A 26,964-nucleotide genomic window follows, 5' to 3' on the forward strand; every position below is an offset into this window, starting at 1 on the left:
AGAACTGTCTACGAAGGCAAGAAAAGGACTCCAGTCCAGACCTATTTCGGCAATATTTTTGAAGTACTGGTTCTGTATAAATTGGTCATAAAATTTGATCTGATCTTCGTCTAAGTCACAACAATAGACAAACACAGTCTGCTTTAAAAAAAAACTAATAGCACACAAACAATTCTACATTTTCATGTCTTTATTGAACACACCGTGTAAACAATCACAGTGGATGATGGGAAAAGTATGTAAACCCTTGGATAGAATAACTGGTTGACCCTTCTTTGGCAGCAATAAACTCAACAAAACATTTTCTGTAGTTGCGGATGGCTGGCTGAGCATCCTGCCCATACAACCTGTCAAGGCAATTACTGCCCATACAATCTGTCAAGGCATTTACTGCCCGTACAATCTGTCAAGGCAATTACTGCCCATACAATCTGTCAAGGCATTTACTGTCCGTACAACCTGTCAAGGCATTTACTGTCCGTACAACCTGTCAAGGCATTTACTGTCCGTACAACCTGTCAAGGCATTTACTGTCCGTACAACCTGTCAAGGCAATTACTGCCCATACAACCTGTCAAGGCATTTACTGTCCGTACAACCTGTCAAGGCAATTACTGCCCATACAACCTGTCAAGGCATTTACTGTCCGTACAACCTGTCAAGGCAATTACTGCCCATACAATCTGTCAAGGCATTTACTGTCCGTACAACCTGTCAAGGCAATTACTGCCCATACAATCTGTCAAGGCATTTACTGTCCGTACAACCTGTCAAGGCAATTACTGCCCATACAATCTGTCAAGGCATTTACTGTCTGTACAATTTGTCAAGGCATTTACTGTCCGTACAACCAGTCAAGGCATTTACTGTCTGTACAATCTGTCAAGGCATTTACTGTCTGTACAATCTGTCAAGGCATTTACTGTCTGTACAATCTGTCAAGGCATTTACTGTCTGTACAATCTGTCAAGGCATTTACTGTCTGTACAATCTGTCAAGGCATTTACTGTCCGTACAACCTGTCAAGGCAATTATTGCCCATACAATCTGTCAGGGCATTTACTGTCTGTACAATTTGTCAAGGCATTTACTGTCCGTACAACCAGTCAAGGCATTTACTGTCTGTACAATCTGTCAAGGCATTTACTGTCTGTACAATCTGTCAAGGCATTTACTGTCTGTACAATCTGTCAAGGCATTTACTGTCTGTACAATCTGTCAAGGCATTTACTGTCTGTACAATCTGTCAAGGCATTTACTGTCCGTACAACCTGTCAAGGCAATTACTGCCCATACAATAACATTGACATTTTAGAAATTTGAGTCAATGTAAGATTTTCGATATTCCTCTTTTGAAACAGTGGTCTTTAAATAACTTTGTGATTCCAGGTCATTCCAAAGGGTTCACATACTTTTTTTTGCCACTGTATATCCACAATATCACAACAATCCTACACTTCAGAAAGGCCTCGCTGACTCACAGCTTGTTCTCCTGATGGATACAGATTCAGTCATCAGAGAACTCTGTGTTTCAGTCACTGCTTTGGGATTTCAGGGTTTAGACTGCTGTATGCTAATCTGTTTACAAGCAAATCTGGTTTCCCAAAACATTTCAGAACCAACTAATTGCTTTCGGTTCACAGTATGGTCAGAAATAGATTCTATCCCCTTCATCATAATGTTTCTTATCACAATTTGTCACAAACCATTTTGCAAGTACTTAAAAAAACAGTATTTGTATAATAGGTATTTATAGTTCAAACAAAATGTACTATTACATTGAAACTCATCATTCTAGTTATTTAAAGAACACAGTTTCAAAAGAGGACTATCAAAAATCTTACATGGACATTTTTAAAATTTCAGTCAATGTCTCTCCATTCATGCCGCTGCTACGATATATGGCAAGCTACAGGTAAAGTTTTCCTATCCGGATGACCATGTACGGACAGTAAATGCCTTGACAGGTTGTATGGGCAGCATGCTCAGCCAGTGACAAACCAATGATGTATATGAACCATTGGACAAAACCCAATGATCGATGACAGTTGTAAGGGAGGTGGAGCTATTGTTGAATGAGTCGTAACTAAAATTCCGACTGCTCGCAATTTAAATCTGGTAGGCTATAAAAACGAGTCACCAGCAACACTGTGAGAGCAGTTATCTAACAAACTTTGAAGTGTTATTTTTAGACGAACACTAGCAACACTGACTCAAGGGAGGACAATCAGCATTCATTATTCGTTTTCGATAGTAAGAGGCTACTGCTACTGTCCGTAACATTTTGGATTATGATGGATGTAAGGTCTTCTGTTCACTTTGGTGTTTCACTCTTATCGGTACTATTCACGATTGGAGCATCTGGTACGTTTTACTTATGGCTTATTATGAGTTTCATCTCAAACATTTAGCCTATTTTATTTTTTGGATTTTTTTTTAACCCAAGGCTACCTAAATAGCCAGAGATTAAAATGTTCAGCTGATTCTACATAAACATTTCTGTTTATTCCATTGGCACCGTTTTTGCACTCCGCATTGTAATATGCACAATTACGTAGCCAACATCCCTAAATAACTTAAAGGGAAGACTGGTGAACCAAACTACTCAGTAATCTCCTCCATATAACCTAACTCTCACACACTGACATGCACACACACAGTTCAACAAAACACTTTTTTTTGTGTGATTACTGATCAATTAATTTATAATTAGTTGTTTTTTTAATGTTTTAACAAACTTTTTAAAATGTTGTATTTATGTTTTGTTGTGGTGTGGTTTTCATATAAGCCCTTGGTCTTCTAACCACACCTGCACACTGTTTTCTAGGGGGGGGGTTGTATTTATCTGTTTTGTTGTCTATCAATTGTTTTCTTTGGCGCAAATCCATTTGCCTAAACTAAATAACGAATCATGCCTTGTTTTTCCTGGGTTAACAGGGGGGGATTATTTCCCAGAGGCGCAGAATGTTAAATGGGTGTCCAATAACTTCAAGACTATTCTAACATGGGGCCCTGAACCTACCAACTACACATACACCGTTGAATTTTCTGAGTAAGTAGCCTACATCATGTCTCAGCAGAGTGTCTGCACTGTTCTGTTCATTACGTCATCGTTGAAAAAAAACGCCCTGTCTGTACAAGAACAAATTGACCACTTTTATTGATGAATACCTTCCTTCATGTCAGCAGAATTAACTTAAAACTGAGTGTACAAACTGTACCTATCACAGTTCAAAGACTGTGTGTGTGTGTTCAGGGTCGGCAAGGATAGACAGAGAAAACCCTACTGCATTCGGAGCTCGGGGACAGAGTGTGACCTCACCAACGAGCTGCGGAACCTGGAGGAGACCTACTCTGCCGACGTCCTATCAGAACCCCTGCCTGGCGTGAACTCTGACCTTGTAGAGTTCCCCTACACCCAGGCCGAGAGGTTCTGCCCCTACAAAGACAGTGAGTGCTATTAGCTACATTATTATTACAGTAATAAATACATTATTATTTTATTTACGCTCACACAGTAACAACTTGAGTCATTAAGCACCTTGTTATTGCATTGTAAAATAATGCCGTTATAGCATTAATTTATAAAATGTTGATTTCACTGGAAATTCCCCAAATAAATTATGTCTGTGGTGCCTAACTCGTCTGGTTCTCCTTTTAGCTCAAATAGGAGCACCGAGTTTCAACATCAAGCAGAGCGAAGACAAGACCAAGATGACACTCCACATACAGGACCCTCTCACTCCCATCTACAAAGATGACCAGCTGGTGACTATCAGAGACATCTTTAAGAATGACCTGAAGTACAACGTCGTATACAACAAAGCCGGGAGCACAGGAAAGGTGAGTTGAACAGTCACAGTCAATAGATTGTAAATGCATTGCTTATGATTCTATACCTGTTGATTCCCACCAATGACACAAAACAAACAGTGTGCGACTTGAGATAATATTGTATCTAACTGTAAACCTCTGTCCACAGAAAGAGACAATGTCAGACGTGAGAGATGTCGAGCTGAACAACCTGGAGAAAGGAGAGAGCTACTGCTTCATGGTGGCAGCCTATATCCCTTCCCGCTCTGTGAAGAAGAGACATGGAGATTGGAGCAAGCCGCAGTGCTCACCCAGAGGGAGCAAGACCATCTTTGAGGGTAAGGGACCCCACAATGCAAAGCACCTGGTATGTTGGAGTTGAGATGGTGGAAGGAATTTAAGGTGAAATTCAGTGAACTCAAATATGTAGTGGATGGAGTAACTACAACAAATCTAGTCTATAAAGATAAACTGTAATTTGGGCAATAGTCCTTTTTACTATAGACTACAGTGTGTAGCAACTTCAAGAACTTCAAATAAATGAAGTATTCTTTCTCACTTCTCTCAGAATTCCCCTTTGGCGTGATCGCAGGTGCCATCGCCATCATGCTGGCAATGCTCATCATCCTCACCACTCTAACCGTGGTGTGCTGCAAACGCTTCTGCTGCAACAAAAAAGAAACTGTGGACAAGGAGAACCTGCAGTTGAGTCCAGTGTAAAGGTTTGTGTGTGTATAGAGTACGTGTGTCTTATAAATAATGGTGCTTCACTAAATCAACCCTTTCAGAGGGAGGGAGCTGTGCTTCCAATAATTTAGCACAAAAGTGTCTTAACACTGGAAATGCATGAGGTCTGTGTTCACATTGCCTTTGTAAGTCTCATTATTAGCTGGTTCTTTTAAATGGGTAGATAATTTTTTACATGTCTTATTTGTTTAATAATGTTGAACAAGTAAATTAGATGAATCCTTGAGAAATACATATTTTTTGCCACTATGTAGAAAAAAATCATTTAATTACTTCGCCACTTATTTATTTCAATCAATTTTATTCTGTTAAATATTTATTTTTGTATGTCTAATATGTTGATGTATAGTTCATGTTGAATGGGATTTGTCAATATTGTGTGCTGTTGGAACATGGATTTGGTACTTTTGGATGTGATCACTGTGGTGCATTGTGGTACTTTTAATGTTGTTTTACAAGTAAATGGATTGATATGAGTCAATTATCATTTGTCTTTTATCTAACACTATCCCTGTGAAGGAAATTTGACTTACAGCGCCATCTAATGTCACCTTTGTATTACATCTGCCTTAAAATTATCTTAAATCATGTTTGAAACTGATGAGACAAGGGGAAAGCCTTTTCATAGTGATTGATTGTAGCTTAATGCCTGCTTATCAGTTTATGACCCAGGAAAGCATGGGAACACCCTGGCAGAGGGGTGACACCAGTCACATTGGCAACATTGTGCCAGAGACCTCCGAGACATGCCTTGGAGCAGTTCCAAGTAACGGGTGCAGCTCAATTAAACAAAATGACTGCCTCTTCTTCATCTGAATGGACTTAAATGCCACTAACATATTCCTAGTTCCCCTATATTTTTCTTGCACCGTGTTGGGCTAACATGCATCTGAAAAGGGACATGGCAGAAACTTTCTGGGGCATTTGCTTTCATCTGTCCAAATGTTTCAAGATCAGTGTGGAATCAGTGGATGGATGAAAGGAGATAGGAAGCCACTTAATAGGTATTGGGATGCACAAACTATACTCTTATATCTAACAGAGAGAATAACACAATGGGTAGTCTGCAGAACAGAAGACCCAGGGTCTTGAAACATATATTAATGAAATATTTATTTCTAGTTAAGCTCATAGCAATGGCATTTTAAATATCCTATGTTAACAAAAAGTAACAGGTCCTCAATCCCCTTTTACAAAATAATCAAATCTAAATTAAGTACAGTGTAAAGTAACTACAGTGCAGTACCTTCCAAATTGAGGCAGCCGCTGAGCGTTTATACTATAAGAGACAAAACATTTTTTTTTGCGTACATGTACTACAATTGACATATTTGGACTAGCTATGCTTAATGTCATTTACAGTTACTGGCTTCATGAAAGAAGAATGCACTTCAGTGTTTCAACAAACTGCACTAAACAAACATTTAATTCAAAACTTGACATTAAAACTGACCATTTTAAATAATGAAAAACAATGCAATATTAACAGAAATCAAATTTAAACACAATCGGTAAGGCTAGTTTTCTTAGTACATTATTTGCTTCATATACAATTCAAACTCACTACACGCACATCCTTAAAGGTAGACTCTGCAATATGACATCATCATACACAGCGGGGCGGCTTCCAGTTCTAAACAGAATTCAATCTGCCTTCAGGAAGAGCCAAAACGGTCAGTCTTGGCAGAATTCAATCTGCCTTCAGGAAGGCCCAAAACGGTCAGTCTTGGCAGAATTCAATCTGCCTTCAGGAAGGCCCAAAACGGTCAGTCTTGGCAGAATTCAATCTGCCCTCAGGAAGAGCCAAAACGGTCAGTCTTGGCAGAATTCAATTGTTTTGTTTATTTCTGCAAGCAGGAAGTGTACCCTGCTCTGTATGATGTCATATTGTGGACTCTACCTTTAATCTAATAAAGGTTTAGCTATTTCTCTCTTGACATTGAGCTCCCAGTCTTCATACCATTGCATAACATTTTAATATGTTAGGACTTGACTTCTCTGTTCCCTATGCTTCATGTAGTGCAGAATTACTTAGGACCATCTATGTGAGCAATAATTAGCTGTGGTGAGGTCGTTATGACCCAAACGCAATTGTTTCCTGGGTGATGGCTTTAAACTCGTAGTTTCCCCTTCCGTCCATGTGCAGGTAGTACTGGAGAAGAGACAGAAATCACTGGTTCGAAGGTGTCCTTTTAGATATTTGGAACGTATTTTAACCTATATAAACAAGTAAACTCTCTCAGAAGTATTCACCTGCATTTTACTATTATATGCACAGTCATTTTATGTTTCATCGTTCGGTGTGAAAGGACTTACCTCATGGTGCTTCCACAAAGACTTCCTGTGAGAAACTGTGAACAACGTGATGCCCACCTGGGGAAAGGTAAATATGACATCCCATAAGCTCGGAAAACACTTTCTCAGTCTCCTGTAAGTACATTTTTTATTTAACTAGGCAAACCAGTTTACAAATTATTTTTACAATGACGGCCTACCAAAAGGCCTCCTGAGGGGAAGGGGGCTGGGATTAAAAATAGGACAAAACACACATCACGACAAGAGAGACACCACAACACTACATAAAGAGACCTAAGACGACAACAACAGCATGTCAGCAGCACAACATGGTACAGACATTATTGGGCACAGACAACAGCACAAAGGGCAAGAAGGTAGAAACAATAACACATCGCATCAGTTTCCTTGGATCGTTTTCATTCCTCTTTCACAATGTGCACATAAATAATATATTTTTAAATAATCATCATTATATTGACAAAATGGCCTATTTAATGTATAATCTTCATTAATAGTCCACGGTGTTGTATCTTACCGTCCTACAGTGGCTGTAGATGAAGTCCTCCACATCTACACTCACAGCACTGGTGCACTCATCCAGAATGGCAAACTGGGGCTTGTGGTAGAACAGACGGGCCATCTAGATACCAGAGAGAGAGTGAGTGAGTGAGTGAGTGAGTGAGTGAGTGAGTGAGTGAGTGAGTGAGAAAGAGTGTCCAATCAATGAAAAGCTACATTTACCCATTTTACAGCCATATGTGCTTGTAAAATGGTCTTAAATGTCATGGCAACATAAATGGAGTGAAGTGCTATGCAGCGAGCAGAATTAGTCTGGCATAGAAAGAGACAAAACAACTACACGTGTCTACACTATTCTCTGTTGTTTTTTTTAGGAAATGAGCAGTGACTTACAGCCATCCTCTGTTTCTCTCCTCCACTGAGGACGTCCATCCAGTCCTGGACCGTGTCCCAGCTGCCCTCCCGCTCCAGGATGTGACCAAGCTGGACGTTGTCCAGGTACTCCTTCAGCACCTGTTCCCCAGCACAACACACACACACACACACACACACACACACACACACACACACACACACACACACACACACACACACACACACACACACACACGTACAAACACGCCAGTGTACCACACTGTCAGCAAACAGCATGCATAGCTTTGTGTTATACTCAGACATACCACACCCTACTGACAGAGGCCACGTACAGCACACTGTTCTTTCTTCATTTTTTAAATTGTACCTTAATTTAACTAGGCAAGTCAGTTAAGAACAAATTCTTATTTTCAATGACGGCCTTGGAACAGTGGGTTAACTGCCTGTTCAGGGGCAGAACGACAGATTTGTACCTTGTCAGCTCGGGGGTTTCATGAGAAGCATTACAATCATTGGTCCAGAAAATGGCTGCTGTGATTGGATATATGATCCAGTAATGAGCTGATGTGATTAGAGAGTTAGTCTACCTTATCAGAGGTCCCCTTCCTCCTCTGGTCCTCCACTGTATCTGGGTAGATCACCTGATCTCTCAGAGAGCCCAGGGTCATGTATGGCCTCTGGGGAACATAGAAGAGTTTCCCTCGCTCAGGTTTGGTGAGACGGCCACCAAACAGAGGCCAGAGCTGAGAAACAGACACATCCATTACTACTCATGAATGTAAAACAGTCAACACTACAGCAACATAATAGGCTTTTTCAGCAATTGTTGATTCCTCATACCTCTCCCAGGACTCTGAAGAGTGAGCTCTTCCCACAGCCGTTGGGGCCACACACCAAGACGTTTGTCCCTGACGTCACCTTAGGTTAGCAGGGGATGGGAAGGCACAGTACAGCCGTCTGCACTTACAGATTAAACAGTCCCTCAACCGTCTAAAGTCTAGTCTATCGATTTCATGAATTGTATAAATTGGTTCAGTACGGAGTTGCTCCTAGGTAGGATTGAGATACTCACCTCAAAGCTGAGGTCTTTGATAAGAATGTCCCCATTGGGCGTTGCAAGGGGTGTATGCTCAAACCTGAGACACAAGTACAACGTCAAACCAGGTAGTACCTACTTTCATTAAGCATGTTAATCATGTTTATTCTATTGCTATAATACATGTGACTGTCAGACACATACTTAATAATCTTGTCTTTGTGGATGATTTCACCACTTCCTGGGACCAAGGTGATTCTATCTTGTAATTCACCATCTGAAAATGTGACAAAAGAAATCGAAAGCAATCATCTCTCACATCCAACTAGTAAAATGTTGTCATGTTCCTGCATAAGAGAACTACAACATGAGACTGCTATCCTACAACAATAATATCATCAATACATCATCAGGGAACATGCAGCGGGCACCTCTTCCTCCCTGTTGAGAGACCATGGTCCTCTCGTATTTCCCAGAGTTCAGCTCTTTCAGGACTTTCATGATCTCGGTGATGCGAGCTGTGAACCTGTAGGGGGACAAGCAGGGGTCAGTGAGGAGGAGACAGCAGGGGTCAGTGAGGAGGAGACAGCAGGGGTCATTGAGGAGGAGGCAGCAGGGGTCAGTGAGGAGGAGGCAGCAGGGGTCAGTGAGGAGGAGGCAGCAGGGGTCAGTGAGGAGGAGGCAGCAGGGGTCAGTGAGGAGGAGGCAGCAGGGGTCAGTGAGGAGGAGGCAGCAGGGGTCAGTGAGGAGGAGGCAGCAGGGGTCAGTGAGGAGGAGGCAGCAGGGGTCAGTGAGGAGGAGGCAGCAGGGGTCAGTGAGGAGGAGGCAGCAGGGGTCAGTGAGGAGGAGGCAGCAGGGGTCAGTGAGGAGGAGGCAGCAGGGGTCAGTGAGGAGGAGGCAGCAGGGGTCAGTGAGGAGGAGGCAGCAGGGGTCAGTGAGGAGGGGTCAGCAGGGGTCATTGAGGAGGGGACAGCAGATGGAGGGAAAGAAGAACAAGTGGAGCAATCTCAGAACATTAAAACAGTGAACAATATAACTGGTCCCAGATCTGTTTGTATTCTTACCGTCTCCATTGCTGTCATTATCAGGCCAAACAGTCTAGCCTAACAGCAATCTTCAAATATGAACATTAATGAGTTTGAGGAGAACAGAGGATTGGATCCTAATTTGATAACCCCCACAACTATACAAATATTGGAACTCTATCGCAATAACTGACTACCAGTGAACCACCGAACCAATGAACCATTGCACCAGTTGAACCAATTGTGAGATAAGAGCATTGTGTATGACTGACCCAGAGAGCCTGCTCATCTCTCTGCCAGCCAGGACGATTCTGCCCAGGGCCTGAGACATGCTCAGCAACATACGCCCACTCTGGTAATAGTCCTGAATGAGAACGAGGGAGAGGAGACACAGGGAAGTTAGGATCTCAACCATCCAGAACACAGACACACACTCTGTCTCTCTTCACCTCTAGCAGCTCAGCGTGGGTACTGCGTAGGTGGCGTGGGTGGGTGTGGTTCAGGAACGGCCTGCTCACCACCAGGTACCCCACAACAGTGGCAATATCTACAGAGATGGGGAAAACCACAAGTAGTTCATTCAGCTATTGTCAGTTAATTCAGCTATATTATCTTAATTCGGATGAGAGAAGATAAATAAAGCAATTGATAACAAACTTCAAATCAAAGACATGACAAGTTCTCACACTTTGCAATGATGCTGTCCACGAAACCAGTTGAAAAACGGAAGACAATGAAATTGTGCAAATGATCCACCTAGCGGTAAAAGGGAATGCAACGTGAGACATTGTATATGCACTGCAGTATAGATATTCTGTGATACCACAGGGCCCGCAGGTCATTTTATTTGGCCGCCCAACTTTTTTTTACATTTTTATGTTGGGTACATAAAAGACTGTAAAAACCCCCCAGCAAATCAGCTCCAAGTGATTTTAATTCTGGGAATCTGTTCCAAAGTATTCCCACGCATAATAGAGAGATATGTGTGATCGTATACAAATGTGAACACGGTTTGAAATGATTATGTTTTAGTCAAATGTTATATCTGTTTGGGCTTCTTGCGGTCAGTTTGCAGTCTACAAATGATTTGAAATTATATTCTGTCCCCCTGACCATCCACCCAAGAAAAAAAATCATCCTCAGGCTGAATCTAGTTGGTGATCCCTGCCATAGTAAGTCAACTACTGCCACTGATACATTTAAAGCCCCTGCCCTCTCACCAGTTTCTGGAAGGTAGAGTGAATGGTCTGTTTCTCCCTCAGGTTTCCATTGTAGAAGGCAATTTCTTCACTGTGGGAAACAAAACATTAAACCTTTAATTTTTCACAGTGGAAAAAGAACATGAAACAGAAATTCTTTATCTAAAAAAAGAAGAGAGGAACAGTGGTAAGGAGAGGTGTGTGTCCCGACTGACCTATTGGTGATTAGGCGTGAGTTGACGAATCGGTACTCTCCCTCGTATCTCTGCTCCATCACCGTCATCTTGCCGATGGGCCGCCGCAGACGTGTCAGGATGAGCCCAGAGAACACAAGGTAGCCTATCATACAGGCAGGACCCTGAGGGGGAGAGGAAAGTAGAATAGAGACGTTAGAAACTCTATTACATTTACATTTACATTTAAGTCATTTAGCAGACGCTCTTATCCAGAGCGACTTATTCTGCTGTAAGGATGCATTGGAGATTATCATGATCATTCTTTCCATTTAAACTACATAAGACTAACTGTAGGACAATTCCAGAGATCCATAGAAGGCTACATTAGACAAAGCAAGACTCACCTGTGGCCCGATGGCCGAGGTCAACTTGAAGATGTACAGACCAATGTCCAATAGAGGCTGAAGGGACAGAAAATCTGTCTGATTATCATAGGTTCAGTGTACTGTCAATAGCGGTAGATTGTATCAGGCTTTGAGCAGCATTAGTTGTCTCTACAACAGAGGGATCTTTTAATAGCCTGGTTGAACCCGACTGAATTCTGCACTAACCATTGTTTCATTTGAGTGCAGAATTCGGTCTAGTTTATCCAGGCTATTTAAGTGCAGGTTACCTTGCTGATGTTGGAGTAGAGGTCCACTACACTGTTACAGAACCTCTCAACGTCCTGGGTCAACAGCTGGTCGGGGTTACCGATGCGGTTGTCCAGGTTACCAATCTTATAGTACGTGTAACCTCTGGAGGATGGTGTGGTGAAAACATGAAACAGGATTTGGCAGGTGGGTTATGTATTTTCTATCACTGAGTTTATGAAGTCATTGTTCATTACACCATTGTAACAGGGTCACTACACTGTAAGTACCTATTGCATTGTGGCTATGAAATTTGTAAGATGAAAGAGGATCAAGGCAAAATCCTTCCAAACTAGCTCTATTTCTAAGGGCTAATCCACTGGGTTATATACGAACTAGAGACAGCGTCCAGAATGGCGTATTCAGCGTAATCAACTTAAGTTTGCATACGCTGTTTCTGGTTGCTGCCATTTTTCTATATTCGTTTTTACTGGGACAACTATACCTGCGCACTAGCGCTCAGTGCACACTGGACAGACAGCAAGCAGTACCACACGAACATGCTCCGGGAACTCTGCCAGAGTGTGCCAAGAACGTGGACAGCTACACAAACCAACCGGCACATCCCCTGGCCAACTGGGCTCAGCATGAATAAAATGTTTCCATATCTTCGGCTGTGAGTGTTGAAAAAGAAAAATAGTCTTCAGTGACAATTAAGTGAATAATTCAATGGTAGTTTTGTGCACAAAGGTGATGACATAAGTGTCTTATTAAGGATTTTCAAATGTGACTTCTCTATGGGTCCATCTATGGGAATTGCTTTCTGGGCCGGACTTCAGTTAAACTGCAATAACGTAGCTGTCATCTGGGCACAGCCGAATGTGTGCGTCCAGTCCAGAACCTGGGGACCTGAGCTAATCTAGTCACCCAGAAACAAATCTCCCGATACGTGATTTGGGTTGGATGCAAATGTTAATGTCTTTCACAAGAGACAAGCTAAGGGCAGACAAACAGATGTTCTCTCAGAAGTAATATTCTGCAAGAAGTAGGCCTGGGAATGTGATCAACGGGACTTACTGTAGGTACTCATCATAGAGGTGCTTGGTGAGTCGAACCCGGCAACAGAGCTTCAGTTCATTCAAACCCAGCTTGAGGAAGTTGTTAACCAGCGAGATCTGAAACAGGCAAACGGGCCATAATAGCAGTCTCATTTAAAAGCAGTGCATTACATTTTATAGTGCGAGTATACCACTCATTTGGAATGTGTGCACTGAGTAAATAATCATAAACACCTCATAAAACCTCTAATAAATATAGGCCAGGGATCACAAGTCTGTTAACAGGCAGTTTTAGTATTGACCAAAAATACACACAAACGCTCTCCCCATTGGGCACAATACTAATACAAATGTAAACCACCATTCCCAAATCATGAGGTTAACTGTAAGTTCATTAGTTTATTATCAAATATATTGTATTGAGAAAGTGTCATGTGTAGAATTACACATTATAATGTTAGTTATATAATCATATATTTTGTTTTAATCTACGGGTAGTAGAGACAATTAAGACAACAAATTAACCACAAAAATAGAAGTATGAAAGTTGCACTTACAAATGGCATGACTTTTATAAAGTTGAACAAGAGTCTCTTGAAATCTTTTGTTGAACGACCAATAATTGCACTGCAAACCAACATCCACAAAGTGAATACACTCACAATGTCACATACAGGGCAAAAGTGGGGTCATTCTACATTGTAAACCAAAGGTGTCTGTGTTTTTTCAGTATTTCTTAGCGCACAGAAAAACCCAACACTGGAAGAGCTAGATTGTGCGCACCTTAAAGAGCCACTGAACACGCCAATTGGCGCGTGTGTTTTTCTGTCATTAGAAAAACTTGTTTTCAGTCTTGGAGGTGGATTTCCTAACCGATTCCGCGTTTGGTTTATGATGTTTGTCCCTCATGAGACACTGTAGACCGAGAAGCCTATTTCTCTTCCTCAAAATACCCAGCATGAATTGTTTTTATTTCACCTTTATTTAAATAGGCCATGGTGGCGAAGTAATTACAATATACAGTGCCTTGCGAAAGTATTCGGCCCCCTTGAACTTTGCAACCTTTTGCCACATTTCAGGCTTCAAACAAAGATATAAAACTGTATTTTTTTAGTGAAGAATCAACAACAAGTGGGACACAATCATGAAGTGATTCTGTAGCTCAGTTGGTAGAGCATGGCGCTTGTAACGCCAGGGTAGTGGGTTCGATTCCCGGGACCACCCATACGTAGAATGTATGCACACATGACTGTAAGTCGCTTTGGATAAAAGCGTCTGCTAAATGGCATATATATATATATATATGTGGAACGACATTTATTGAATATTTCAAACTTTTTTAACAAATCAAAAACTGAAAAATTGGGCGTGCAAAATTATTCAGCCCCCTTAAGTTAATCATTTGTAGCGCCACCTTTTGCTGCGATTACAGCTGTAAGTCGCTTGGGGTATGTCTCTATCAGTTTTGCACATCGAGAGACAGACATTTTTTCCCATTCCTCCTTGCAAAACAGCTCGAGCTCAGTGAGGTTGGATGGAGAGCATTTGTGAACAGCAGTTTTCAGTTCTTTCCACAGATTCTCGATTGGATTCAGGTCTGGACTTTGACTTGGCCATTCTAACACCTGGATATGTTTATTTATTTTTTTCAATTTAAAGTTTTATTAAGTTTTCTTGTTTTTCAATCAACCAACAAAACACATTCCACATTCACAGATGTGACAGGCTTTAAAAAAATAAAGTCAAAAAATAATAATACATTTGAAAAAAATAAAAATACAATTAAAATGAATGATAAAGTCAAATAAAAGCATTTATTTTTCTTAATCTATATATTTTCCTTGGTACACACACACACATATACATACATACATACATACATACATACATACATACATACATACATACGTACTCAAAAACTAAATTAAAATAAAAACACACAAAAAAAAAAAACATATAACACTTGCAGCAGCACTATCAAGGTTCTTATCAGCTATTTCAAGCATTCGCTGAGACGACGGGCCAATAATTCGTTTTTAGGTTTTACAGTACCTTACACAACATGTATCTGCGCATTTCCCTAGTCACCCCGTTCCCTCTGTCCAGTTTGAAATATAGTTGAATAGTGGAGACCAGAGTCTATCAAACTTGGGCTGTCTCTTGTGGAGGTCATAAGTGAGCTTTTCAAGAGGAAGAAAGTCAACAATCTGGTCAATCCACATTTTAAATGTAGGGGGGGTATTAGAGGCCCACAATAGAAGAATACATTTCTTAGCAAAGTATGTAATAGTCATAAGCAAATTTTCTCTGTCAGGATCAAGAACAAAGTCCTGCTGGGCATTAAGAAGATAGATACACGGGGTCATATCAAACTGTACCTCTACATACTGCTGCACAGAAAATACTACAGATTGCCAGAATCTGGCAATCTCCCTACAGCTCCAAAATACATGCATATAGGTTCCACTTTCAGAGGTACATCTTTTACAGTTAGGAGACATATCTGTTTTCATTCTATGGAGTCTCAAAGGAGTATAATAAAATTTGTACAAAAATTTGTAATTAGATTCTTTCATTTTTACACTGGTAGAGGAGCAGTATACCCTGTCGCAAACCTCCGCCCATAACTCATCACTGATAGTCAGACCAAGGTCCTTTTCCCAGATTATTTTCAAAGGAGTAAAGGAGGAGCTTCCTTTCTCAGAAAGGAGTCTATAGATGTAAGATATTTTGCCTTTAATGAATTGTGCTGTGACAAGAAGGGTTTCAACTTCATTCCACTGAGTTCTAAACCTCCTCTTGGAGGTAAATGAGGAAATTACATGTCTAATTTGAAGATATTTTTAAAAAATGGGATCTTGGCACATCGAATTCACTGCAGAGCTCTTGAAAGGATTTCAGTGTAGTGGTTTTCTGATGAAATAGGTCTGAAAAGGTCCTGATTCCTAGAATATGCCAAAGATTAAAGTTGGCATCCCTCAGGGCTTTTGGCAAGTCTGGGTTGCCTACTATAGGCGAGTGAGAACATATTTGGGAGGAAATGCCCAGGTATTTCTTACAGTCCCTCCACGCTAGTAGGGTGCTGTAAATCGCAAAGGTTTTGGCTATGTTGCCCACTTCACTAAAATTATTAATGAATATAATTGAGCTTAAGGGCAATGAACCACAGGATTGGGCTTCTATCTGAATCCACGTTGACTCTTGTCTGTTTGTGATCCATGTTAGCATGTTGCAGATTTGGGCAGACCAGTAGTACAATTGAAGGGAGGGAAGGGCAAGACCACCTTTAGATTCAGGTTTTGATAAAGTGGAAAACTTGATCCTAGGTTTTTTATTGCCCCATATAAATTTGGTGATGCTTTGGTTAGTTGTTTTGAAGAAGGAAACTGGGAGATAGCATGGGAGCATCTGAAATAAGTAGTTCAGTCTAGGGAGGACGTTCATACGGATTACATTAATTCTTCCTACTAAGCTAATTGGGAGGGAGATCCAGGTTTGGAGATCGTTCTTGATTCGATCCAGGAGTGGAAGATAATTTTCCTTAAAAAGGCTATTCAGATCTGGTGTTATGAAGATCCCGAGGTATTGAAACCCCTGTGTTTTCCATTGGAAAGGACAAAGTGTCTTCATAGAGCTGGTGAGTGTAATATTGAGAGGGCAGACAGTGGATTTGTTAAAATTGATCTTATAACCTGAAAACTTGCCATACTGAGTAATTGTGTCTAAAATGAGAGGGAGGGATTTCTCAGGGTTGGATATGTAGAGCAAGACATCATCTGCGTAAAGCGAAATCTTGTGCTGCAGGCCACCTGCAGAAACACCCATAATACTTGGATTGCTCCTTATCAGCTCTGCCAGAGGCTCCGCCCCCAACAAGTAGAGCAGCGGGGACAGCGAGCACCCTTGTCTTGTGCCCCGTTCCAGAGGGAATCTGTCAGAGTTCAATCCATTAGTAGTCACCATGGCATTTGGATGAGAGTATAGTGATTTTATCCATTTAATAAAATTTGGGCTCATATTGAACTTTTCTAAGACTGAAAACAGAAAGCTCCACTCCATCCTGTCAAATGCCTTCTCAGCATCCAGTGAAGCCAGCAGGACAGGGGTCTTTTGTGCGTTTACTTGATCAATAATATCAAAAAGACGGCGAATGTTATCAGAAGAGTATCTGTCTCTAATAAATCCAGTTTGGTCCGCTTTTATTATTTTGGGAAGAAGAGTGTTTAGTCTTTTGGCGAGCAATTTGGTAATTATTTTATAGTCGAAATCCAACAAGCTTATGGGCCGGAAGGACGAGCAGGATAGGGGGTCCTTGTCCTTTTTTAGCAACACTGTAATGCGAGCTGTGTGCATTGAGTCTGGGAGAACTCCGTTTTTGCAAAAATCCTCCAGCATTGGCAAGAAGATAGGGCTGAGCTGGGGCCAAAAAGCTTTGTAGAACTCTCTGGGGAATCCATCTGGGCCTGGGGACTTATTAGGTGGCATGGAGGTAATTGCCTCCAGGATCTCCTCAGGAGTGAAGGGGGAGTTGAGATCTTCCTGGTCGGTCTCTGATAGTTTAGGTAGCGAGATTCCCTCTAGGAAAGAGTGGAGTTCTCCGTGTGTTTTCTCTCAGAGGTATATAGTTTGCAGTAAAAATCATGAAAAGTTAAATTTATATTTTTTGGGTCATATGTGATCTCGTCCTCTGCTGTTCGGATAGCCATGATTGTACGCTCTGACTGCTCCTTTTTTAATTGGTAAGCAAGCAATCTACTGGGCCTATTGCTATACTCATGGTATTTCTGTTTAGTAAAGAAAACTTTTTTTTTATCTCCCGAGTGTAGTCCAAATTCAGTTTGGCTTTGGCTGCTTTAAGATGACTCCAGGAGGTGCTGTCTAGAGATTGTTTATGTATTTTTTCACAGCATTCCAGCTCCCTCTCAAGATCTAGCCTGTGTGCTTCCATTGCTTTTTTCTTAGAAGAAGCATATGCAATTAGATGTCCTCTTAGTGTGGCTTTAGCAGCGTCCCACATTGTGGCCGGAGAAACAGGAGAATCTTTATTGTCTTGTGTGTAGTTGTCTATCCATGTAGTTACCAATGTATGGAACTCATCATTTGATAGCATGGAGGTGTTGAATTTCCAGCTCTTTGACCTCGGGATGTTTTTGCAGAGGTCAAAGCGGAGGTGGACAAAGGCGTGATCTGAAAGTGCTATGGGTCCGATTGTACAAGTGGCTGAATTTATGAAACTCTTTGGGATAAAAATGTAATCTATACGGGAGTAGGTGTTATGGACATTAGAGTAGTATGTATAGTCCATAGATGAGCTATTATTCTCTCTCCAGATATCTATCAGTCCCATCTTTAATAAGAGAGTTCAACATCTTTGCAGATCTAGGATTTGTGGTGGGGACTTGAGATGATTTGTCTAGGGTTGGGTTAAGGGTACAATTAAAATCTCCGGCCACCACACCAAAGGAGACACAATGCTCATTGAACAGGGTTCTAATTTTTGACATGAAGGCAGGAGTATCTGTGTTAGGGGCGTATATGTTTAATATAGTAATTGGTTGACCATATAGTGACCCAGTTATCAAAATAAATCTCCCCTCCGGATCAGATATGTTTTTGTCTATTATGAATGGAACATTTTTATGGATAAGTATGGCTGTGCCTCTACTGTTTGATTTGAAAGATGAGAAATACACCTGTCCCACCCAAGCTCTGCAGAGTTTGGCATGTTCAGCATCACAGACGTGTGTCTCTTGTAATAGCGCAATGTCTGCTTTTTCCTTTTTTAGAGCACATAGTATCTTTTTTTGTTTTATTGCATGCCCTAGACCATGGCAGTTCCATGTCAATAGATTTAAGGTACTAGTCATCGTCATCGAGCAGTAATCGAACTTTAGTGCAAGTCATCGCTGGGTAAAAGTGGATAGTAATTACAGCTGCGTTCACATAAATGGGTGTACATAAAATAATAATCTCTGAACACCCCAGCCGAGTTCCCAAACAACTCGACACATCCCGTTGGATCTATTAACCCCCCGCTCAGTCTCAATTCTGTGTTCCGAATAAAACAAAAACCGGGAACAGTTAGCAACGCACAACGTCTCCCTCTCCCCACCAAAGAAATGCCTCATCCTCTCCACCCCGCATTGAGTAAATAACACAGTTGCCCTCGTCCAGACCACAGTAAAAGAGGGGAGAAAAATAAAATCAATAGCCCAGCCTACATATTCCTCCCCCAAGGGACATAGGGAACCCCAGGTAATAATAGCAACAAAATAACAGGGAAATAAAAGTAGGCTGAAACATTAGTAGGCCTAGGTTAGGCTATACAGCCCATCCCTCTCAGTTAAAGGAAAATAAATATAAATTGGACGGCTATAATGACATTTAGGGGGTGGGTCTCTGGATATCCGCTATATGTCGTCTTACCTCCTTTAGTAATGGCATTAATCACATTTAGTATTTGGTCTGTTTCTCATTGGCCAGGATTGTCTTTCAAAAGATATGTTTATTTTTGAACCATTCCATTGTAGATTTTGCTTTATGTTTTGGATCATTGTCTTGTTGGAAGACAAATCTCCATCCCAGTCTCAGGTCTTTTGCACTCCATCAGGTTTTCTTCCAGAATGGTCCTGTATTTGGCTCCATCCATCTTCCCATCAATTTTAACCATCTTCCCTGTCCCTGCTGAAGAAAAGCAGGCCCAAACCATGATGCTGCCACCACCATGTTTGACAGTGGGGATGGTGCGTTCAGGGTGATGAGCTGTGTTGCTTTTACGCCAAACATAACATTTTGCATTGTTGCCAAAAAGTTCAATTTTGGTTCAATTTTGGTTTCATCTGACCAGTGCACCTTCTTCCACATGTTTGGTGTGTCTCCCAGGTGGCTTGTGGCAAACTTTAAACACTTTTTATGGATATCTTTAAGAAAAGGCTTTCTTCTTGCCACTCTTCCATAAAGGCCAATTTTGTGCAATATACGACTGATTGTTGTCCTATGGACAGAGTCTCCCACCTCAGCTGTAGATCTTTGCAGTTCATCCAGAGTGATCATGGGCCTCTTGGCTGCATCTCTGATCAGTCTTCTCCTTGTATGAGCTGAAAGTTTAGAGGGACGGCCAGGTCTTGGTAGATTTGTAGTGGTCATGATACTCCTTCCATTTCAATATTATCGCTTGCACAGTGCTCCTTGGGATGTTTAAAGCTTGGGAAAATCTTTTTGTATTCAAATCCGGCTTTAAACTTCTTCACAACAGTATCTCGGACCTGCCTGGTGTGTTCCTTGTTCTTCATGATGCTCTCTGCGCTTTTAACGGACCTCTTAGACTATCACAGTGCAGGTGCATTTATACGGAGACTTGATTACACACAGGTGGATTGTATTTATCATCATTAGTCATTTAGGTCAACATTGGATCATTCAGAGATCCTCACTGAACTTCTGGAGAGAGTTTGCTGCACTGAAAGTAAAGGGGCTGAATAATTTTGCACGCCCAATTTCAGTTTTTGATTTGTTAAAAAAGTTTGAAATATCCAATAAATGTCATTCCACTTCATGATTGTGTCCCACTTGTTGTTGATTCTTCACAAAAAAATACAGTTTTATATCTTTATGTTTGAAGCCTGAAATGTGGCAAAAGGTCGCAAAGTTCAAGGGGGCCGAATACTTTCGCAAGGCACTGTAGCAATTAAAACACTGGAATGGTAGATGTGCAGGAGATACTGGGGTGCAAAGGAGCAAGATAAATAAATAAATACTGTATGGGGATGAGGTAGTTGGATGGGCTATTTACAGATGGGCTATGTACGGTTGGGTGCTGCTATGGTGACCAGTGAGCTGAGATAAGGTGGGGCTTTACCTAGCAAAGACTTATAGATGACCTGGAGCCAGTGGGTTTGGCGACGAACATGAAGCGAGGGCCAGCCAACGAGAGCATACAGGTCGCAGTGGTGAGTAGTATATGGGGCTTTGGTGACAAAACGGATGGCACTGTGATAGACTGCATCCAATTTGCTGAGTAGAGTGTTGACGGCTATTTTGTAAATGACATCGCCGAAGTCGAGGCTCGGTAGGATAGTCAGTTTTACGAGGGTATGTTTGGCAGCATGAGTGAAGGATGCTTATTTGCAAAATAGGAAGCAGATTCTAGATTTCATTTTGTAATGGAGATGGTTAATGTGAGTCTGAGGAAGGAGAGTTTACAGTCTAACCAGACACCCAGGTATTTTTAGTTGTCCACATATTCTAAGTCAGAACCATCCAGAGTAGTGATGCTGGACGGGCGGGCAGGTGCTGGTAGCGATCGGTTGAAGAGCATGCATTTAGTTGTACTTTCATTTAAGAGCAGTTGGAGACCACGGAAGGAGAATTATATGGCATTGAAGCTCTTCTGGGGGTTAGTTAACACAGTGTTCAAAGAAGGGCCAGAAGTATACAGAATGGTAGCAATTTTACATCTTCCTATGGTGTTTGGTGCAGTAGTTCTCAAGTAAAGAAATTGCATGACGTTTTGTCTTATCTAAACAGTTGGCGCTGCTGAGCAAGTCTGCCTCACACTCTATGCTATTGTATAGAGAGCAATCACTGCAGCTGTTCACCCCATGTTAGTGGGCAAATGGACATCGCCAATTTAAATCCCAAACTTAATTAACCCGCTGTGACGCAGAAATGTTACAAATTCTGTTTTAGATGAGATTGACTTTATTATCCAAATTACTCTATTTACACTTTGTAGTAGATTTTGACACTAGAATACCTGCTTCTGACTCATATCGATGCCACATAGGCCGTTATCAAAGGGATTAGTTGCTTTCAAAGGCAGTCGCTCTTTAAACTGACCCAGCTAGTTGGGCGAGAGTGAGTCACTGGATCTTGAAAAAGGCTATCACCCTGATCAATTACTGAACATTGGAAAAAGCCACTGGTAAAAGGTGAACACAGCAGGATGAGGAGTGCAAATAAAGTCTCATTAATAAGTTGGGCCAGTCTAGTCCTGTAGGGCTGCCAGGATCAAATGTCTGTCCATATTTCCACCCCAAACACAAAATGAAACCCGCTCTAGAAAATAACCAGGATTATGTTAATAACTGACTAGAAGGTAAATACACCATTTCAAATATTTTCAAGCCTGCAACCCTTCATGACCAGTGATGCCCACAAAAGCAATTAAACCACAACAACAATACACAAGTGAATTCATAAGCACTTAATCATATTCTGCTTTCAGGCACCCCAAGCAGTAAAGTATTCCATGCAAATGGACACTGGTATGGCAGCAATATAGTAATAAAAGCGCTTCTTGAAAAGATTGACATCTCTGCTAATTATTCCACAGTGGAGGAATTAAGAGATGATTATAACCTGTCAAATATGATAAATAACCATTTTGCAAAGCTATGTTGAAATTGCTACTGTCAATGCTGGTGTGCTAGGGTTTTCTATGGAGTCCTACCTCTAGGGCTGGGCGATATGGCCTGAAAAATCACATCTTGATTTATTCAAAGTCATGAGCGATTCACATCTTTATTTTTTACGTTTTCTCTTAAACTTTGTTGAACAATTAAAAGGTCAATACACTGCATTTCAAACAGTCAGGAATAATCTAATGAATTCAGGGCTTGGAAAATTATACCTAGGCTAAATATAAGCCTTCTGCAACAATAAGACCCACGAATAATTGTATTATTTTAGCCTGATTTTGTTGCAATAACCACTGATCTGGCTTTCAAGTCCGTCTATGAAAATTACATTTTTGTTACAAATTGAACAGGAACCATGCATAATGCACATTCACTAATAATGGTTAACTTCTTGTAGCAGGCATTATAGAAAATGAACACAGGTCTCATAAATACTCTCTGAAGCACAAGTCCATGTGCTAGTGAGTAGCCAGCTAATCTTTATTTTTAAAGTCTAGCCAACTTGGATCTATTTGCTTATAAATGTGTATTTTTATGCTCATTGCACATTCATAAAACACAGACTAGACAGCAGTATGTGGCTAAAATGCTGCAGAGGCGGTAGGTGGTACTGCAATGCCGCGTGCGACAGAAATTGAGCATTTATTTTCCACATGTTCATTGATACTCTCGTTTTAGTAGGGTCTCCTCTGTTCTACATTTTGGCAGTTGAGACAAAAAGGGTATCGTTAGAAAATATAATTTATTCTCTAAAACAGTAAAATAATGTCTCTAAGCGTTTCAGTGTCCATAAGACTGATTATGTTGGACCAAACCTCAAATACCGAGTTTTTGTGATACAGGCATTTGTAACATCGACCTGAAACATGAATTAGATATATCGCCCAGCCCTACCTACCTCTCGATCATGGTGCCATTCTGGATCATCCACACATCACAGTAGGTTCTGGCCACCAGCATGGCAGCGATGAGGAGACAGTATCCTGACTGTGGAGAGGTAGATTACCAGAAATAGGTCAACACAAGTGATCGGGAGATGTGTTAAGATGTTACACAATACACTTCCTTACATTAAGTGAAATGTAATTCCAATCAAGATGAAAATGTTGGAGTGCATTCAAAGTCATCAAGTTTGTAGAAGAGCTTTTACCTCTTTGCAGAACACTCCAGGAACCATGATCTTCACTATCTTCAGGATACGTGCAAAGAACACTTTGTCCACCACCGTCCTTTCCTTCTTGGCCTCCTGACACACATCATACCAAACATTTACAGATTAATCAGAAAAATAAACCCCTTCAAATCTCACCAGCTCAGTCCTACATGGTTAATCTGGTAACGGCATGTGGATATTGACATTGCCAAAATGTTGTCCCTGGGTGTGGTAAGACAGGGGTCCCAAACTTTTTCACTCTGGCCCCCCTTCCAGCATTGGGGAAGATCCCGCGCAAGTGCCATGTCCCTTTCTATGGACACATGCACTGCTCATAACACAAACTGTTCACATCCCTCTTGTAGGTGGAAAGAATTTCACAGGTTTCAAGCTTATTTCCTGCAATTCTATGCAATTTTACAAGGGGCACAAAGAGGCACCTTCAGCAGTTTTAAAGCACATTTTCTTGCAATTCTATACATTTTGGCATATGTTATATGTATTCATGTGATATTTGAGTGACTAAAAAATTACAACACTATCTATGGGTTTTTTATTTTTTATGTTAGCTGACATGGTCTAGTTGATCTGGACATTTCTGACAAGTTATAAATAGCTCTCTAAGGTACACAATGACTAACATGACAATAGGAACTGATGATGCACTACCCAATGTCGAAATTGCACCTTGTGCATTCTACTATTACAACTTTCAAGAGTAAGTTTAAAGCCGGACTAAGTTTTAAAATAAATAAATAAATGTTATACAAGTACCCGTCAAAAGTTTGGACACATACTCATTGCAGGGTTCTTCTTTATTTTTACGATTTTCTACATTGTAGAATAATAGTAAAGACATCAAAACTATGAAATAACATATATGGAATCATGTAGTAACCAAAAAAAGTGTTATACAAATCAAAATATATTTTATATTTGAGATTCTTCAAAGCAGCCACCCTTTGCCTTGATGACAGCTTTGCACACTCTTGGCATTCTCTGAACCAGATTCATGAGGTGGTCACCCAGAATGCATTTCAATGAGCAGGTTTGCCTTGTTAAAAGTTAATTTGTGGAATTTCTTTCCTTTTTAATGCATTAGAGCCAATCAGTTGTGTTGTGACAAGGAAGAGGTGGTATACAGAAGATAGCCCTATTTGGTAAAAGATCAAGTCCATATTATGGCAGGAACAGCTAAAATAAGCAAAGAGAAACGACAGTCCATCATGACTTAAAGACATGAAGGTTAGTCAATCCGGAACATTTGAAGAACTTTGAAAGTTTCTTCAAGGGCAGTTGCAAAAACCATCAAGCGCAATGATGAAACGGGCTCTCATGAGGACCACCACAGGAAAGGATGACCCACAGTTACCTCTGCTGCAGAGGATAAGTTCATTAGAGTTACCTGCCTCAGAAATTGCAGCCCAAATAAATGCTTCACAGAGTTCAAGTAACAGACGAATCTCAACATCAACTGATTAGAGGAGACTGCGTGAATCAGTCCTTCATGGTCGAACTGCTACAAAGAAACCACTACTAAAGGACACCAATAAGAAGAAGAGACTTGCTTGGGCCAAGAAACACAAGCAATGGATGTTAGACTGGTGTACACCTGTCCTTTGGTCTGATGAGTCCAAATTTGAGTTTTGGTTCCAACCGCTGTGTCTTTGTAAGACGCAGAGTAGGTGAACGGATGATCTCCACATGTGTGGTTCCCACCGTGAAGCATGGAGGAGGTGGTGTGATGGTGCTTTGCTGGTGACACTGTCAGTGATTTAGAACTCAAGGCACACTTAACCAGCATTGCTACCACAGCATTCTGCAGCAATACGCCATCCAAACTGGTTTGCGCTTATTGGGATTATCATTTGTTTTTCAACAGGACGATGACCCAACACACCTCCAGGCTGTGTAAGGGCTATTTGAACAAGGAGAATGATGGAGTGCTGCATCAGATGACCTCGCCTCCACTATCACCCCAATTGAGACGGTTTGGGATGAGTTTGACCACAGAGTGAAGGAAAAGCAGCCAATAAGTGCTCAGCATATGTGGGAACTCCTTCAAGACTGTTGGAAAAGCATTCCCGGTGAAGCTGGTTGAGAGAATGCCAAGAGTGTGCAAAGCTGTCATCAAGGCAAAGGATGGCTACTTTGAAGAATCCCAGATATAAAATATATTTTGATTTATTTAACAACTTTTTGGTTACTACATGAGTCCATATGTTATTTCATATTTGATGTCTTCACTATTATTCTACAATGTAGAAAATTGTAAAAATAAATAAAGAAAATACTATGGTAAGAGAGATTTCAACATTGAGTGTTACAACTCAGTAGTTGGTAATATTTCCTGAATACAAACACTTACATCTTTGCTCAACTGTAGTTTTGATGATCTTTTCACCCTAAACATAAAACAGTGAATGAAGTCAATCAATGCTACCTAAAGACACACAACACACACATATTACTTTGTTCGCTAGACCTTGGAATCCTGACCACCCAGCTTTAAAAGGCAATTCAATCATAGTCCCCCAGGAACTCTGAGTGTCAGTAGAGAAAAGAAAATGTATTCCATAAACTACTAGCTACCTAAAAGTGTTAAAAACAACATAACAGAAATCTCCGATTCAATGTCATTATACTGCAACTTGTCTCAGTTACATTTTGTCTGACAAATGCCGCGTTCAGAAATACTGGAAACTCGGAAATCTCCGAATTAAGTGCGTTAGAAACAACTGTGAATTCGCCACAAAAAACGATCTCCAGCTGGGAAAATCGTTTAGAACGGTCATCCAACTCGGGAACTCGCGACTCTTTCTAGAGCTCCAACTTTCCGACCTGAAGATCACTGACGTCATGATATGACCTCTTACTTTCCCCTAGTTCCCAGTTGTTTTCAACGCGACATTACTAGCTAGCCAATGTTGTTGGCTAAATCAGTTTAGCATTATGGTGGGCAGTCATCTAGCTAATCTTACTTTAGCTACGAAATAGTTGTCAAGTTTAACTTAGTTACCCATTTATCTTGTCAGCATGTCTTTTCCTCTTGAGAAGATACAAGGCAACGATTGTGGCGCCTGCTACAGTGCAGTTCTTAGCTGTAAAGTATTTACTGATCGCCGCCATGTTTTCATCTGTCGACCGACCAAAGAAGTAACGAGATGCATGCTGGGGTAGCTACCTGGCTGGCGTGCTAGCATAATGAGCTATATGGTGCAACATTTCAGTATATCAGACAAATGCAATGCACACATTGTATGAATAAACTGTTTTAGCCAAGGACAAAAAAGTCAGCATGTCCTTTATCTTCAGGAAATCATGCTAGCTACGTGTATCAACATTGCATTTTCACTTCTGTTTTCATTTCAAACTCAACAACATTTGGCAGGAGAAAACCGGAAGCAAATCCTTCAAATTAAAAGTAGTAAGGACTCTTAGAGAAAATACTACACACTAATGAAGACAATTCCAATTTCGTATGAACACGAGCAACTGTAGAATGCTACAGCAA

At 40.9% G+C, this 26,964-nt stretch overlaps 2 protein-coding genes across 3 annotated transcripts; one reads left to right on the forward strand and one right to left on the reverse strand.

The window, feature by feature from the left end:
• The first annotated feature begins 2,095 nt into the window (after window positions 1–2,095).
• On the forward strand, window positions 2,096–5,036 carry LOC118394566 (tissue factor-like). The gene is made up of 6 exons (XM_035787859.2): window positions 2,096–2,364; window positions 2,938–3,052; window positions 3,257–3,450; window positions 3,662–3,843; window positions 3,983–4,151; window positions 4,382–5,036. The coding sequence occupies exons 1-6, from the start codon at window positions 2,292–2,294 to the stop codon at window positions 4,531–4,533; spliced, it is 885 nt and encodes a 294-aa protein (XP_035643752.1). The 5' UTR covers window positions 2,096–2,291; the 3' UTR covers window positions 4,534–5,036.
• Window positions 5,037–5,656: 620 nt separating this feature from the next.
• LOC118394563 (ATP-binding cassette sub-family D member 3-like) lies at window positions 5,657–26,725 on the reverse strand. Of its 2 annotated transcripts, none has more exons than XM_035787857.2 (22): window positions 26,470–26,725; window positions 25,819–25,855; window positions 23,448–23,543; window positions 23,196–23,284; window positions 13,436–13,505; window positions 12,898–12,995; window positions 11,862–11,985; window positions 11,593–11,649; window positions 11,228–11,370; window positions 11,034–11,103; window positions 10,500–10,569; window positions 10,263–10,360; window positions 10,086–10,177; window positions 9,220–9,314; window positions 8,993–9,065; window positions 8,825–8,888; window positions 8,593–8,670; window positions 8,340–8,495; window positions 7,771–7,890; window positions 7,394–7,498; window positions 6,877–6,933; window positions 5,657–6,712 (listed from the first exon to the last, which is right to left on the reverse strand). In XM_035787857.2, the coding sequence occupies exons 1-22, from the start codon at window positions 26,577–26,579 to the stop codon at window positions 6,635–6,637; spliced, it is 1,980 nt and encodes a 659-aa protein (XP_035643750.1). In that variant the 5' UTR covers window positions 26,580–26,725; the 3' UTR covers window positions 5,657–6,634. The 2 variants fall into 2 exon arrangements, with proteins under 2 accessions (XP_035643750.1, XP_035643749.1); XM_035787856.2 differs by having other exon boundaries at window positions 5,657–6,777.
• Window positions 26,726–26,964: the final 239 nt, after the last annotated feature.

The sequence above is a fragment of the Oncorhynchus keta genome, chromosome 15 (assembly GCF_023373465.1).
Source record: "Oncorhynchus keta strain PuntledgeMale-10-30-2019 chromosome 15, Oket_V2, whole genome shotgun sequence".
NCBI classification, from domain to species: domain Eukaryota; kingdom Metazoa; phylum Chordata; class Actinopteri; order Salmoniformes; family Salmonidae; genus Oncorhynchus; species Oncorhynchus keta.

Coding starts and splice junctions, on each gene's coding strand:
- LOC118394566 (XM_035787859.2), top strand. CDS start 2,292: ATGATGGATGTAAGGTCTTCTGTTCACTTTGGTGTTTCACTCTTATCG. Junction 3,844..3,982: donor AAGCCGGGAGCACAGGAAAG/GTGAGTTGAACA, acceptor CTCTGTCCACAG/AAAGAGACAATGTCAGACGT. Junction 4,152..4,381: donor GAGCAAGACCATCTTTGAGG/GTAAGGGACCCC, acceptor CACTTCTCTCAG/AATTCCCCTTTGGCGTGATC.
- LOC118394563 (XM_035787856.2), bottom strand. CDS start 26,579: ATGGCGGCGATCAGTAAATACTTTACAGCTAAGAACTGCACTGTAGCA. Junction 10,178..10,262: donor CCCACGCTGAGCTGCTAGAG/GTGAAGAGAGAC, acceptor GTTCTCATTCAG/GACTATTACCAGAGTGGGCG. Junction 8,671..8,824: donor TCAAAGACCTCAGCTTTGAG/GTGAGTATCTCA, acceptor TGCTAACCTAAG/GTGACGTCAGGGACAAACGT.